Source organism: Odocoileus virginianus, chromosome 8 (genome assembly GCF_023699985.2).
Source record: "Odocoileus virginianus isolate 20LAN1187 ecotype Illinois chromosome 8, Ovbor_1.2, whole genome shotgun sequence".
Taxonomy (NCBI): domain Eukaryota; kingdom Metazoa; phylum Chordata; class Mammalia; order Artiodactyla; family Cervidae; genus Odocoileus; species Odocoileus virginianus.
In genome coordinates this window covers 52,985,368-53,002,687 of record NC_069681.1, presented here as the reverse complement: position 1 = coordinate 53,002,687, position 17,320 = coordinate 52,985,368, and the positions used below count along the sequence as shown (strand labels likewise).

The following is a 17,320-nucleotide window of genomic DNA, read 5'->3' as shown; positions in this document are numbered from 1 at the left end:
AGTTTTGCCTGAGAGTTCTGCTCTAAGCTTCTCTGTTTCAGCTGAGGAAAGAATGAAACTTGCTCTTAAGAAGGTTGGTATTTCAGGCATGGTCCTTGCTGATCTTGACTCTCTAATTTACCTGTGGTAGAATATGCAGACTTTTTATCAAAACCACAATGAGGTACCATTACACGCCAGTCAGGATGGCTGCTATCCAAAAGTCTACAAGCAATAAATGCTGGAGAGGGTGTGGAGAAAAGGGAACCCTCTTACACTGTTGGTGGGAATGCAAACTAGTACAGCCGCTATGGAGAACAGTGTGGAGATTTCTTAAAAAACCGAAAACAGAACTGCCATATGACCCAGCAATCCCACTTCTGGGCGTACATACCAAGGAAACCAGATCTGAAGGAGACACGTGCACCCCAGTGTTCATCGCAGCACTGTTTATAATAGCCAGGACATGGAAGCAACCTAGATGCCCATCAGCAGACGAATGGATAAGGAAGCTGTGGTACATATACACCATGGAATATTACTCAGCCATTAAAAAGAATTCATTTGAATCAGTTCTAATGAGATGGATGAAACTGGAGCCAGAAAGATAAAGAACATTACAGCATACTAGCACATATATATATGGAATTTAGAAAGATGGTAACGATAACCCTATATGCAAAACAGAAAAAGAGACACAGATGTACAGAACAGACTTTTGGACTCTGTGGGAGAAGGTGAGGGTGGGATGTTTCGAGAGAACAGCATGTATATTATCTAGGGTGAAACAGATCACCAGCCCAGGTTGGATGCATGAGTCAAGTGCTCGGGGCTGGTGCACTGGGAAGACCCAGAGGAATCGGGTGGAAAGGGAGGTGGGAGGCGGGGATCGGGATGGGGAACACATGTAACTCCATGGCTGATTCATGTCAATGTATGACAAAACCCACTACAATATTGTAAAATAATTAGCCTCCAACTAATAAAAAATAAATGAAAAAAAAAAAAAAAGAAGTTTGGCATTTCAGGCGTGGTCTTTGCTGATCTTGACTCTCTAATTTACCTGTGGTAGAATATGCAGACTTTTTATTTTAATGCCCCCTGTGGCTGTTCTGGTCATGTCGAATTATGCCCTTGTGTCAGAACTCCTAGTTGTTAGAAGTTCTAGGGACTGATGGGTTGGGATTTGCACATATTTCCTGCATCCAGTTTAGTATCTCAGACGTACTGTAGTAGGCATTTAGTAACTATTGGTTGAGTGACTAATAACTGAATGAAAATGAATGAATCATAGAAAGAAGACAAGGCTAAAAAACCCAGTCAGGATTATACAGGAGGTGGTAGAGCTATATCTTAAATTTAGATTTTTTTTCATATCAGGCTATCTTCCTCAGTGTGTAATAGGCAGTATTCATGGCTCTGGATTCAATTTTTGCTAAGACTCTAAAGGTGGCAGAAGAAAATAAGGACCCTTATAAAAGAAGTAGTGAATAGTCAAAGATAGGAGGAAAACCAGAGGAAATACTTCTCTGGAAGCTAAAGAAGAACCAGTTAGAACTACACTCAACCATGTTGAATGTATATAGTATCCCCTCTGTGTTCTTTGATTCTGAAATCTGCAGATATGGAGGCTGGACTCTTATTATGCCATTTTATATAGGATTTGAGTATCTGCACTGTGGGAGTGAGGATCCTGGAATACCGGGTTATCCAGGGACAATTGTATTCAAGATTTTTGATAGGATGAGTAGGTTTTTCGACCTAACAATTAGGAAGAAGGTCATTGTTCTTAGCAAGAACTGTTTGAGTGAAAGCCAGATGGTAATGGATTCAGGAGGAAGTAAGAGAAGTGCACTGAATTTTTGTTTTTCTTATAGGATGTTTGTCACTAAAGGAAAAGAAGTATAAGATGGAAGTAGCTCAAAAAGCATGAAATAGAAATTTAAATTTTAGCTGGGAACAGGATTTTTTTTCTAAATGTGGTGTGAATAGAATATACATGTGGGCAGAGAGAAAGAAGTTAGTGGAGAAAAGAAAGAAGAGACATAATGTTAAAAAAAAAAAAAACCAATCTTTTGGGAGGCAGGATCTTTTCTGTGTTGTTATCTGGCATTTAGGAGTAAAGAATATAAACGGAAGCCATATGCTAAATTTAAAGCTGCAGGGGAGAGAAATTGAAGGAGTTTTTGCTTGAAATCCTGTTTTCATTTGTGAAGTAGGAAGCAAAGATTTTGACTGAGAGTTCCATGGTTGGAAGTGGGGGCTAGAGGAGTGACGGAACTGAAACACTTGCCTTGGTGATGACTAGTTCTGACGGCCTTGCTGGAATTGGAAACTAAATTTTTACAGCACCCGTCTATACAGTTATGGGATTTGCTTCCCTCCTTCTACCAGGAGATGGTAGACAGACTCACCTCAAATTGAGTCTCAGTGGGATAGATGTGGCACAGGATATGGGAGCTAGGAAACTGAGGGTGAGTGTCATTCAAGTTTTTCACTTTATAGTCCAGGCTGCTACGTAGGATAGAGGGTGAAACCAGGTGACGGTGAATGGAGGGCCCAAGGAAGAGACTTAATGAAAGTAAGGGAGTAAAAAAGGTAAAGGTCAGGAGGTTGTGACCAGTAATTAAGATGTAGAAATCTAGTATTTTCTAGTAGAAGCATTTTAGATAATCAGTAGGTCAGGGAAGTGGAGAACTGATGGTGTTACTAGACCACTCAACTTTGAATATTATTACTTCCTGTTTCATAGCTCAATAGTTAAGTTGGTTTAGCTGGTGGCTCAGACAGGAAGGAATCTGCCTGCAATGCAGGAGACCTGGATTCAACCCCTGGGTCATGAAGATCCCCTAGAGAAGGGAATGACAGCCCTCCAGTATTCTTGCTTGGAGAATTCCATGGACAGAGGATTTTGGTGGGCTACAGTCCATGGGGTCGAAAAGAATTGGACATGACTGAGTGACTAACTTACACATGCATACATCTTATGTTGTAGTAGGAATTAAGGTAGAGGAGATGGTATTGGAGGTGTAGGGTGCTGGCTTGTATATTTAACTCCCTGTGGAATTATATAAGAACAAGATTCGAAAAAGAAGTCCGGAGGACTGTGTGGAAGTGTGAACTTCAGGAAAGACGCTTGATCTTTTTTTTCCATTTATTTTTATTAGTTGGAGGCTAATAAGACGCTTGATCTTGTATTGGCTATGTCCAAGAACATTTTCTTTGTCTTCTTGTTTCCAGATAAGGGGGAGTAGGGTGAGGATTAACATTCTTGTTTGAGAGGCTTTTGAGAGTTGTATTGTAATGCCATTCAGGGAAAATAGGGTTTTGATGAAATGTGGAGAAATCATTTTGAAAAGTGACCAGTTTATACATTGTTCAGGTTTTTAAGGTCATATAGGTCATATAGGTCATATAGGTCATATAGGTTTCTTGTGATAGAGTGGAAATTAGAAGCTGGAATTGTAGAGTTTTAAATTCATCTGTTTATGCAGTGTATTTTTTCTGTTTTCTTGTCCTATTGCATTTTGATTTTTAACTTTATTTCAATATAATTTTAGACTTATAAGTATGGGAAATTAGTACAAAGGGTTCCTGTATACCATTCATACAATTTCCTCAAATGTTGATATTTTATTACATATGCCTTGTGATATTTTGTTTGTATATATGTGTATCTATACCCACATGCTATATTTTTCTGAAACACTTGAACGTGAATGGCAGATATGTTATCTGTTTACTCTTAAGTATTTCAGTGTATATTTTCTAAAAAAAAAAAAAAGAAATTCTTTTACAAGCCAATGTGCAGTTGTCAAAATCAGTGACATGAATGCAGTACTGTAATCTATAAATATATTTTACCAGCTTCCCTATCAATGTCTTTTATTGCGAAAAAGAACCAGCAACTTAGTTTTAGATTAGGATCTTAGTCCTCGATCAGATGTTGTTCTTAGTTATTGTGTCTTTTTGTCTCCCTTAATGTGGAACAATTCTTTAATCTTCTTTGTTATGGATTAGATTAGTGTTTTGGAAAGATTCATATGAGGTATTTTGTAGTATACCCTACAAAGGACCTTTAATTATACTTTGATGCATTGATTTTAGAACTCCCTGGTTATTATCTGAAAGATATACAGTGATGGTTGTCAAATGGTGATTTCTGAATTCTGTCGTTCTTCTGCATTTATTCTGTAGAATTCTGTAAGGAAGAACATCTATAGCCTCCAGTTTATTTATTCATCTCACTTAGTACGAATTCATGGATTTTAACTTGGTTGATTATACTCTCACATTACCATCATTTTGAGACTCAGATGATCTCATAGAGTTGACCATCTGTTCCTATGTCCTTGTGACAAGTCCCTGTCATTTTTGCACTTTCCTACCATCCAGCAGTTAGATGATGTGAACATATCTGATTTCTGCAGTTCAGTTTGGATGGGGGAAGCACCGTCTACACTTTATATGTAGGGCTGCAGTGGAAGTGCAGTGACTGACACAACCATTGTTGCCACAGCAGTTTACTGGTGGTATGCTGGGTGCTTAATGAGCATTTTCTCAGAGCTGTTGGTGGAAAGTTTGTGGAGTTTTAGTTGTTTTGTTTTTCAGCTCGGCCATAGAATAAAGCAGCTGGAACATGCGTGTGGTGTTGCTGACAGGGCTAGTGCCATCCTCATTGAACCTCAGAGGGGCAGATAGTATTACTGTGGTGGCTCAGATGGTGAAGGATCTGCCTGCGATGCGGGAGGCCCGGGTTCCATCCCTGGGTTGGAAAGATCCCCGGGAGAAGAGAATGGCAACGCACTCCAGTATTCTTGCCTGGAGAATTCCATGGACAGAGGAGCCCGGTAGACTACATGGGGTTGTATAGAGTTGGACACAGCTTAGCGACTAATACATACACACAGATTATGTAGACAAATATATAATGTGATTAACAACTATTTAAGGCCAGAGGGTGTCCTGAAGAATACTCATTATAGGTGGGAAAGAGACAAAAAGCTTCATGAATCATTTTGACCTCTAGAGTGGGTTTCTTTATAATATCATCACATTCAAATGGATACATGCTGATAACACTTTATGTGTAGTATGGTTAACTGGTTGATGGAAAATAACAAACATCGTAATATCTGGGTTTATGTACCTGACTTTCTTTTCTTGTAAGTACGGTAATGAGGTAATAGTTATAAAAGGTTACTGAGTGGATGCAAAGTCTGTGGTGATTTTCTTTTTAGTATTATTGAGAAGTTTTACAAATGTCAAGTTTTCTGACCTGTAGAAACTTGTTCCTTTAAGCATAGATGGAAACCTTTTTAACTTATCACATTCTGTCCTACATTAAGAACAAAAAAATTTCGTACTTTCTTTGATCTCTGTTCTAGAGAACTTAGAAAAAGTACAGAAAAGTTTAAAAAGAAAAACCAAGAGAATAGTTTGCAAGCACCCATGCTACCCGTTTATCTGTTAACAGTCATTTTGAAACTGCTAACATTTCATCTTACTTCAAATAAGATGAAAATATATGATTTACATACACACACACAGTCTTGTTAATTCTTTAACACTGTATCATGAACATTTACTGTTTCATCAAATATCCTTTGGCCTCTCAGTCCTGTCTGATTCTTTGTAGCCTCATGAGATGTTCCAGGTAAGAATAGTGGAGTGGGTTGCCATTTCCTCCTTCAGGGGATCTTCCCGACCCAGAGATTGAACCTGGGTCTCTTGTGTCTCCTGCGTTGGCAGGCGGGTTCTCTACCACTGTACCACCTGGGAAGCCCCTTTGGAAGCACCATCTTAAATGGCTGTATTCTTTTATGTTGATAGCAGTATTTATTCTATTTTGGATGAATAGGATGTTTCCAGTTTTCCATTATTATAACACATTATTGTAACACTAAGGTTGAATAGCTTTATGAAGAAATCTTGTTTCTGATTAGTTTCTTTGGATGTAGTCTTAAAATGTAGTCTTAAAACTTTCCCAGTCATTCACTGGGCTAAAGTATGTTTTTATAATAATTTTTTTATTTTCATAAAAAGGGATATATAACTATTTTTAAAAATAAAGGCAGTATAAGTACAGAGAAAGAAGCAATTTAGGCACCCAAATCTTACCAGCCAAAAATATCTTAGGTTGACATTCGGTGGACATCATTGCATTTGTGCTTATAGACAGGAATAATGTAATAAGAATGAGATCATACTATCCTGTTTTTTAAGAATACGAAATACAATTTTGTTCGACTTTAATGGCAAGGAAAGAAATACTTAAAGAACTGCTGAATTCTAGATAAAGGTTTCTTTCCACAGTTGTTAGGGAGTATAAAAAGTCAATAAGAAATAGTGCTGCAAGGACTCTTCAATATTGCTATACTTTAATGTGGCTTTCCGGGTAGCTCAAGCTGTAAAGAATCTGCCTGCAATGTGGGAGACCTGGGTTCAATCCCTGGGGTGGGAAGATACCCTGGAGAAGGGCAGGCAGCCCACTCCAGTACTCTTGCCTGGAGAATTCCATGGGCAGAGGAGCCTGGTGGGCTACAGTCCATGGGGCTGCAGAGAGTCAGACACGACTGAGCGACTAACATACACACACACACACACACACACACACACACTAATATCTGAGATTCAGTTCCTTATTATGAAGTATGCTCCTCAGCCAGTTTGGCTTTTTGTACTTGACCCAGTACTGTGTTTGCTGGCTTACTTTGGCACATGCAAATAAGTAACTTTTTGGAGAATCTATGGAACTGTTCTTATTTAATTTGATTAAGTAAACAGAAGGGAATCTTTCATTGCATGCTGCCATTTTCATTATACTGATCATTGCTTATGCTGGATAGAATATGTTGACTGAAATAAACATTCACAATGTACATGTTGTGAGTTCGGGGACCTTACTGAGGACTGTAGCCTGAGAGATAGCCCCTCAGCTTAGAGAAACTCCTCTAAGAGGAGAGGGTAAGGGAGGAGCCAGAATGTATATGAGCTTTATTTGCCAGGAAAACTCTATAGTGAAGCATAAAAAGATTACTAGTACTCATCACAAAATCAGACATCTGAAGTGAGTGGTTTTAGTACTTTTCTGTGGATGGGAAGATGTAAGAATCTGAGGTCATTTGAAATGTTTCCTTAGATGTGTATCTTCACTCTCTAAGGGCTATACATCCAAAGCACAGAAAGTTCTTCATCTTTCACCATCCTGAATCCCCCTCAGAATGCGCAGCCCTTGGGCCACCGCAGTAGCTAGTGGCTTGATCCTTGTAGAACTGGAATGGCAGGCCACATTTATTTCTTTACAAATACTGATATGTTAGCTTGTAAAAATCGAAGCATGGAGCTCTTTTGAGAACTCAGAATTTGAATAGTTTTATAACTTTAAGTATCATCATTAAAAATTTCTTCTGCTTATAAAAAATGTGTAGCAGTACTTTCTCCATTGGGGTTTCTAAATTATGGTCCTCAAACCACTTAACAGAATCGTAAACCCTAAAATTGCTCTGTATTATTTCCACAGCAGTTTTCTGTGTTCTCTAAGTGGATAATCTTTGCTTATTTTATTGCCCACCTTTGACCCAGGCACGCTGCCCAGGAGGAGGGCGAGGTTGGTTGGGAAACAGTTGCTGTGCCAAAAGGAGTTGCCGTACCCTGACTGATGTAGAGTGCCAGGGTGTAGTCTTGGAAGATAGTGGCTTCAGCCTCACCCAGGGTATTATGACTCTGTAATGAAAAGGGGGCTGGACGGGATTTTAGGGGGACAGTTCCATGTCTGCCATAGGTAACCTAATTGCTTAAGACCACAGCATAGTCATTAATAAGTGTACCTCAAAACGCTGCTTGCATTGTAGAGAGACAAAATGCAAGTTAGTGACCAGATTTGAAAAATGAAGTGTTTTTTTTTTAAAGTAAACTTAAACATATTTTATGTTATGTAACACATATTTTGGTACAAAACCATGGCAGGCAGGACTGAAACTGAACATCTTCCTGTGCTGAAATATGTAGACATTTATGGTCTTTTCATGCTGAGTTAATGTGAGCTAGATTGAGAGATTATGGGGAGACTGAGAGGCAGCAGTGCTGTGTAGACAGACAGCTTTAGATGTAAGAAACGTTAGATGTAAGAAAGTATAAGAAGCTGCCAGTCCGGTTGGTACACATATTTTTTCTCCTTTCTTTTTGTCTTTTCTGTCTTTTACCCCTTGGTCTATGATAATCTGTTGGTAATCTGTGTTAAGACCATATCCATCTGTTGCTAAAGAGGCATAATTGTAGGGCAGATTTGTAAATACGTGTTTTCTTAGGTAAGGTCTGAGAAAGCCAAATGGAATTTTGAGAAGACTATTTTTCTGCTGACATAAATATTCAAGAGTAAGGTCAGGTACTTGTCTTTTGAGCTTCCCTCGTGGCTCAGGTGGTGAAGAATCTGCCTGCAATGCTGGAAGCCGGGGATCTCTGTCCCTGGGTGGGGAAGATTCCCTGGAGAAGGGAATGACCGCCCTCTCCAGTATTCTTGCCTGGAGAATTCAATGGACTGAGGAGCCTGGCAGGCTACAGACCCATTAATTAAAGGATTATGAACACAACTAATGAGTGTAGTATATAGAGCATTTTGTATTCAAAGAGAATAATCTTAGAATCTAGCGTATTTAGGTTGCAGTTTTAGCATATAAAAAGGAATTTAATGGGAGCCTGAGTTCTTTTAAAAATAGAAATTTATGTAAGATCTTTATCCCATCTGTTTGGTTTTTTCTTCCTTGGAGGTCTTTGGGATGTAAATGTACTCTTAACTCTTTCTCTTTTTACTTCTTAATGCAATAACTAGCTGTTAGAGACTTCAGGATCAGTTCCTGGATCTCTGCTTCCCTGGTGGCTCAGATGGTAAAGAGTCTGCCTGCAGTGAGGGAGACCTGGTTTCAATCCCTGGGTCAGGAGGATCCCCTGGAGAAGGAAATGACAACCCACTCCAGTATTCTTGCCTGGAAAATCCTATGGAAAGAGGAGCCTGGCAGGCTGCAATCTGTGGGGTTACAGAGAGTTGGACAGGACTGAGCTACTTCCCTTTCTCAGAGACTTCAGAGTACTTGGATTATAGCAAGGTTATTTCTCCAGTCTTTCCATTTTATACTACTGTGCTGAGTGATTTATATTGCATTTTGTTTTCATTTTAACCAAGGCTGATTCCAAATACTTTGGAGCTTATTTTCATAGTGTTCAACAGACAGACATAACATCCAGTTTTGTAGAGCTCTTACTTCATCTGGGAAAACAGATTGTAAATGAATGATTACACAAATACTTTCTATTGTGAGAAGAACAGGGTGTTTTAAGATTGTGTTGCTGTTGTTCAGTCGGAAGTCATGTCCAGCTCTGTGACCTCATGGACCGCAGCATGCAGACTTCCCTGTCCTTCGCCATCTCCCAGAGTTTGCTCAAACTCATGTCCATTGAGTCGGTGATGCCATCCAACCATCTCATCCTCTGTCGTCCCCTTCTCCTCCTGCCTTCAATATTTCCCAGCATCAGGGTCTTTTCCAATGAGTCAGCTCTTCTCGTGGCCAAAAGGAGGCCAAAGCTTTGGAGCTTCAGCATCAATCCTTCCAATGAACATTCAGGACTGATTTCCTGTAAGATTGACTGGTTTGATCTTGCAGTCGGGATTCTCAAGAGTCTTCTCCAGCACCACAATTTGAAAGCATCAATTCTTTGGTGCTCAGCCTTCTTTATGGTCCAACTCTCACATCCATACATGATTACTGGAAAAACCATAGCTTAGACTATACCAACCTTTGTCGACAAAGTGATGTCTCTGTTCTTAATATGCTGTCTAGCTTTTTCATAGCTTTTCTTCCAAGAAGCAAGTGTCTTAATTTCATGGCTGCAGTCACCATCCACAGTGATTTTGGAGCCCAAGAAAATGAAGTCTGTCACTGTTTCCAGTTTTTCCCCATCTATTTGCCATGAAATGATAGGACCAGATCCCATGATCTTAGTTTTTTTAATCACAAGCTGGAATCACGATTGCCGGGAGAAATATCAGTAACTTCAGATATACAGATGACATCACCCTAGTGGCAGAAAGTGAAGAGGACTAAAGAGCCTCTTGATGAAGGTGAAAGAGGAGAGTGAAAAAGCTGGCTTAGAAGATTGCGTTAGAGTCCTCATCTACTTGTGAGAGATAGGAAAGATTTTCTTGAGAACTTGATTTTAAGCTAAGATCTGAACTGTGTATAAAAGTCAACTAGGCAGTGCAGTGTGTGTTATTTAACAGAGCCTAGAGCCCCTTTTGGAGAAGGAAATGGCAACCCGCTCCAGTGTTCTTGCCTGGAGAATCCCAGGGACGGGGAGCCTGGTGGGCTGCCGTCTGTGGGGTCGCACAGAGTCGGACACGACTGACGCGACTCGGCAGCAGCAGCAGCAGCAGGAGTAGCAGAGCCCCTTTAGGCCTTCCCTGATGGCTCAGCAGATCAAGAATCTCCCTGCAATTCAGGAGACGCAGGAGATGCCGGTTCAATCCCTGGGTTGGGAAGATCCCCTGGAGGAGGAAAATGGCAATCTAGTCCAGTATTCTTGCCTGGAAAAAAATCCAGTGGACAGAGGAGCCTGGCAGGCTGTGGTCTGTAGGGTCACAGAGTTGGACACAAGTAAGTGACTAATGTAGAACCCCTTTGTAGTATGTGATTATGCTCAATTTTGTTTTAAGAAGTGGATTTCATGAGTGGATATTCAGGTCAGCAGCCCAGAACTGTCCAGTGTGACAATATAAAATTAGTCTTGTATTCTTTAGCCACTCTGTTGCCGTTCATTATGCCTCTCTTTTTTCTTTTCAAAAAACAGATACAGTTGCTCATTTGTTCTTCAAATATATATTTGCTGTGGTTACAGTTTCAGATTGTGTCATTTTCAACAGAAGATTGTACATACATAAACCCAAAGGGGAACTATAAGAATATTATGATGATATTTTATGTGGAAAAAGCTTTTTTATCCTAGGATATCGTGTTTACCTTAATGTTGTTGCTTCGGAGACATGCCAAACCAGAAATTAGAGGATTTTTGCACTTTGGTTTTACTTACTAAAAATTTTAAAATTCAAATTAATTTATGTTTAGGGTGAAAAAGTCAAATAGTAGAGGATGATATCTCTTTCCTGCCTGCAGCTGTTTGTAGTTGCTTCTGTATCTTTCCAGAAATCTTGATTGCCTCTATATGTTACACGGATAATCCTTTTCTCTTCTTTAGGGGGAGGGGAAGTTTGTAGGAAATAGCTTTTAAAAATATTTTGTTGACATACAGTTGACTTGCGATGTTGTGTTTCTTTCTTATTATTTAAAAAATTCAGTTACACTATATATAATTTTTTACACCTTTCTTTCAGTTGACATATCATGAGCAGACAGTTTGCAAATAAAAGCCCTTTTTATTTAAAAGACAATTGTGTCTTGATAAAATATCTATTGCTCCTTGGCTTTAAATGTTTGTTTTAAAGACTCCTTCAAGTCATGGAGCCTCTGAAACCTGTGGTGTTCTTTGTAGAGCACCGTGAAATAATGGTATTCTCTCGTACGAGCAAGAAAGGTTTTGACCAGCAGAAATACACCTGTATTATATTATGAAATATAAAACTGCAACCAAACTTCTGTACTTTCAAAAGAAGAAGCTAAAAATTAGGCATATTTTTCCATTAATATTTACTTGTTGCTCATGCACTCTTTTCTAGTCATTTGCATCATTTCCTGATCACTGCTTTATTGTAGGTTCTCTCTCATTAACGGAAAGGTATCCAGACACTGCAAAAGTTTAGTGGAAAAAATTTGGTGGAGAAATAGACCTAAAATTAAGAAGATTCTGTTAATTTGTTTAATGATACATGTGTGCATGAGGAAGACTGCTGAAATTCACTTTTATTGGTACAAAAATCTAGTTCCATTTGCTAAGCAGCAGTGTTTTTTGCGACTGTCTTTTGAGCTATTTGTTTTAACACTTAGGCTGTTTGCAGAAATTTCTTAGCACCGGCTATTACCTTACCCCTCGGAGTATAGATAAGGCAGCTTACTTTCTTTTTGGGTGACTAAACTCGTAGCTTGACTCTACAGCTACAGATTGATTTTATTGTAACCTTATCTGTTTGCTCCTCTCAGGCAGGTGTTGGATAAGGCAACATTGACTGACAGAGATTACTGGAGTTTTTTTTCCCCCGGAGTCCTGTTCCCCTTAGGGTTAGAAGAAACCCTTGTCATCTCCTACTTTTGTATGAAGGACAAGAATCCCATTAGATGTTGGTTGACTGACGGTGCTATTTTTTTGAGAATGAAAGAGGTGAAGAAAAGTCTAAAATGAGTGGGTCCCTGGTGCAACAGAAATAAAGTGTCCTGGGGAAAACAGCTGTATGTTCATCCTAGTTATACAACAGTCTTGCCAGATAGTCATCCAAAATCTGCCTGAAAAGGATTTGTTGCCTCACAGACAAGCAAGTACTGTAAAAATTAAAAGGTACTAAATAAAAAATTTAAAAAATTTTTAAATTGAGCTAAAGTTTGTCTCCTTGCACTTACTAACTCTTCTTTCCAGCTTTTGCCCTCTGGTACTAAATGTAGTCAGTATGTGGTAGTATACAAATTGTATTAGCTTTTTATAGAAATTAAAAAAAAACACACACAAAAAGAGAACCCCCAGCCCCCCTGCCCTGCACTCTTATAGTTCTTCCCTGTAATTCAGTTTCTGTGGCCAAATTGAAACAGACCAGAGAAAAGAAATGAGAGGAAAAAAAAGAAAAGACCAGGCTGCTAACTAACCCACCAGGCCCTGGGGTACTGGGTAGAGTTCACTAAACAACATTTTATAGGACATCTATAATGGTTACCTTAGTATGTTTAGGAGATGTTCACTGAGATCTCTAGCTTCTCAAAATCTGGTTTTCCAGTTATTACCTTAATGTTTTATCACCTTAAGATAGAATGAAGGAATATGTGTAGGAGACATGCCAATTCCAATTAAAGAAACAGTAGTTTATACACAGGAAGGCTAGACCTCCAGCTAGCTAATCATAATGCTTTTTCTCATCATTAAAAATACTTAATATACATGTATAATAACTAGCTACAGATATATCCTTCAGACTAAAAAATTGTGTTTTCCTGTACAGCTTTTCATCACCTTGGTCACTGGGTTAAAGATACTTTAATTTTCATGTGTTATTGCCCATATATATATATATATATATATATATTGCCCATATATATATATATACACATATATATTGCCCATATATATATATATATATACACATATATATTCCCACCCCCCCACCCCCCCCCAGGAGCCTAATAAATAGGACAAGCTAGGAGGATAACTTTTGAGGTGATGTATGGATGTGACACAGAGCCTGGTCATTACTGTATATATGTGGGTCCCATCCCACTCTTCCCCTCTTTTTCTGCTGTTTAGGAAGTTGATACAGAATGTAAAATAGAATCATTTAACAGCATAACAGCATGATTAGGGAAAATTTTCTACAAATGACATTGTGTAATTTGATAAACATATTACTTAATTTTAACCCTTGTGTGAATTTAGAGGAAAGGCAGGCAGGTGTTGAAAAAATTAAACAGTAGTCCATCTGAGAAAGAAGTGGAGATTCTTCTTTGAGCCAGTCTGAGAACTGTAACTCAGGAGACAGTCTTTCAGATTGATGTTAGAAGTAAAAGCAAAAATATGTAAGTTTTTGAGACAAAAAGTTATATATCAAAGTAACCGGGTTGGGAAGATCCCCTGGAGGAGGAGGAAATGGCAACCCACTCTGGCATTCTTGTCTGAAGATCACATGGACAGAGGAGCCTGGCAGGCTACAGTCCATGGGATCTTGAGAGAGTCGGACATGACTTAGTGACCAAACAACATATTGACACTTTGCATAGTCCAACAAGGTAAGTAGTGGGGTCAGTGTGACTCCTCATAGGCCTGAGAAGGCAGTATTATCTCCTGAGGAGTTACCTTGCTGGCACCAGATGGAGATTGCTTTTTGGGGGGTGAGCAGGCATTCCTGTATCTTCTAAGGAGATCTAGTCTAGTCAATAGTGAGTGCACAGTGCACCCTAAAAGGGAAGGGATGGTGACTCAAAGCAGCAGAAAAATGTTTATGCTAAAATTTTTCTTGTCCTGCCTTAAAAATAAGTTTGTTTTATCACATTGTAGGTTAATCTGTGGAGACACCAAAGATACATAAAAAATTACAGTGTTACAGTTAAAGTAAGTTGGAAGTTCTGTGCCACAGTGGGGAGAGACTGTTGACTGAATTACTGGGTTTTATTGTTGACACAGAGCAACTGTTCACTGTATGCTATAATTTTGTAAGAATGAAACTGAAGGTGTTAGTAGGGCGGTTGAAATTAATTGGTATCTTGTATAAGTTCCAAAACTTTTATTTCTGAGATCATATGTAAAAGTGTCTGTAGTAACTGTTTTTATTGTAGTTATGTGAATATGTTTTGATAGGTTGAAGAAGAGAGTTGGTCATTCTGGGGAGCATATTTGCATATTCGATGTGTTAGGGGTATTTCCTGAGAGGAATTAGGGCAGAGCTGTTTGTCATGTAGGGTTTTCTTTTTAGTACAGTTCATCTCCATTTGCAGTATTAATAGTAGATATGGAATAATGGTTTTCCTTTTTTTTTTTTTTTTGGAACTTCACTATTATTTGTTTAGTAATACTAATCTGTACAAGTACTAAATATACTCATATAGGCTAAATTACTAAATATAGGCTATTTCTAAGTATATATCTGTACTTTGTTTGACTTGACTTGTTCATCTGACAGTTTTGCTTTGAAAATGTGGTCAAAGGTGACCGAAAGCATTGGGAGCTCTCCTGAGTGCCTTGTAATGGGAAACATAATATGCTTTATGACCCTAGAGCAGAGTGTTGCTAGTCAACAGGTTGCTCATTTAGTGCCTACTTAGAAAAGCCCTGCGAGTAAATAAATGTAAAAGCTCATACAGAGTTGACTTTGTGCTTATTTGAACTCACTTTCTGTGAGTGAATTTTGTTACATAAATTTTGAGGCTGTTGACTGAAGAAAAACATGTAACCTAAAAATTTCAAGTTACGTTTTATTTGGGGACCTTACTGAGGACTGTACCCCAGGAGACAACCTCTCAGGTAGGTTGGGGGAACTGTTCCTAAGAGGTTAGGGAGAAGCCAGGATTCGTAGGAGTTTTTTTCTGGGGGAGGGCCAGGGCAGTAGTAGAACATGAGAAGAATCCTGTTAATCACACAAACAGATGTCTGAAGTTAATGATTTTAGTCCTTTTCTATGTGTGCACATGTGTTTGGTTGCTCATTTGTGGCTGACTCTTTATGATTGCACGTGTAACCTGCCAGGCTCTTCTGTCCATGGGATTTTCCAGGCAGGAATACTGGAGTGGGTTGCTGTTTCTTCCTCCAGGGGGTCTTCCTGACCCAGGGATCGAACCAGTCCCTCCTGTGTCTCCTGCATTGGCAGGTGGATTCTTTACCACTGTGCCATCTGGGAAGCCCTTTGTGCAGAAGATGTTTAAGTCTGGGCTTATTGAAATTATTCTTCACATGTGCTTTTTAGCTACCTAGGGCCTATATCCTCTCTTTCACTATCCTGAGTTCCTCTCAGGGTACAGTGAATGTGGTTGGCGGTGTTGGTTGGTAGCTTGATGGTGGGCAGACTTCACTGTTTGCTGGAATGACAAGCAACGTTTTTCCACAGTGTTAAGAAAAAAGTTGTCTTCTTGAGATGATTTTATGTTGATTTGCTTTGTTAAAAATTATAATACATTTATGAACTTACAAAAGTGTTTTGCTAGTGTAATCTCTTACCCCAAGACACATCCAAACAACAGTGAAGTAAATTGACCTCCTGTTTTACTTCACGTATTTAAAAAAATTCTCTGGTGACTACTTATTAGACTGAAGCACTGCATAATCTCTGTTTTTGAGTTTATAAAATAAAGTATATTAAATAGAAGAAGGGTAGAACTAGTGTTTGTTAAATGCCTCTTGTGTGTTTGGCATTATGTAGATGTTTTCAATTATCACTTTACGGTCCTGTGAGGGTTTTGGTCTCATTTAGGATTCACATGTGGAGTCGCTAAGGTGCAGGGAGAGTAAGCTTAGTGAAGCTTACGGAGAGTGGGGGGGGTAATTTTCATGTTCTAAAGTGAAAAATGCATTATGTCACAGCGTGCAGGCTTGTTCTCTTGGCAAGCTTTTTTTTTTTTTTTACTAAAAAGTAGGAGGTGTGCAGCCGCATTGCTTGGATTTGATTCATGGCTTGGCCTTCCTACTTATTGTAATGTTTGGCAAATTATTCTAAGTCTCCACATGTCCAGGGTTGTTTTGGTTTGTTGTTTTTTTTTTTTTCCTTTTTTCTTTTAGCCTGTGAAATGGGGATAATAGTCTTAACAGTGTCTTGTTTGTTGTGAGGATTAAATGAGTTAAACCATAAAGATCTCAGTATATTATCTAATGTTTATTGAACTTTCAATAAATTGGTTGTAATGAACATTTTTCAGAGTTTTATATGCACAGTGACTTATTTTGCTTTATAAGTAATTTTGCTTTTGGTACTTAGGAAAACCTCGGAGTATTCCACATTATTAGAATGGTTATAAATTGTTAACTCTATTTCATTAATTCATTTTACATAAGATACTAATATAATAGATATGGTGTTGTGGTTGTATTAGTTTTACTTTTCTTTGCTGTACACAGTGATTAATACGTGGTAGACAATATGTATTGCAGGATTGAGTGAACTTGAATCTGTTATCATTACCTCTTTTCTCTATAAATTCCTAAAAATTTGAACTTTATTCTTATTATAAATTATAAAAATTCTAAACTTAATGACTGATTATGTCCCTCAAAAATTTTATTCAACTTTTTAAATGCTATTTTAGCTTGTTTTTAGCTTAAAAAAAAAAAGGGAAAATGATTCTTTGCCTGAAATAATCTTTAAAAAAAATGTGATTCACATTAATATTTTCATTTTCCTTTGTTATCTCAGCTTCACAATGAAGAGGATAATTCAGAATCATCTGGTGTAGAGCAGCCATCTACTTCAAACCCAACACCACACACCGTGCAGGCCGCTCCTTCAGCATCTGGACATGAGACTGACTCTTCTCCTCCCCCTTACAGTAGTATTACCGTGGAAGTACCTACAACTTCAGGTATTGTTGCTCTTAGTATGGAACTACTAGTAATGTTTTTAAGAACTCAATTTTTTTTTTTTTACCAGTATGGTTTTGTATAATTATCAAGTCTGTTAATGGGCTTCTCTAGTTTTATGATTTTTTAAAACAAA

General features: G+C 38.4%; 1 protein-coding gene across 1 annotated transcript in view; it reads left to right on the top strand.

The window, feature by feature from the left end:
- The window catches only part of NDFIP2 (Nedd4 family interacting protein 2), a 71,810-nt gene that overhangs the window by 18,181 nt on the left and 36,309 nt on the right, over positions 1-17,320 (top strand). Inside the window, exon 2 of the mRNA XM_020881010.2 lies at positions 17,021-17,186. Within this exon, the coding sequence (XP_020736669.2) occupies positions 17,021-17,186 (166 nt within the window). The remainder of the gene's footprint in view (positions 1-17,020; positions 17,187-17,320) is intronic.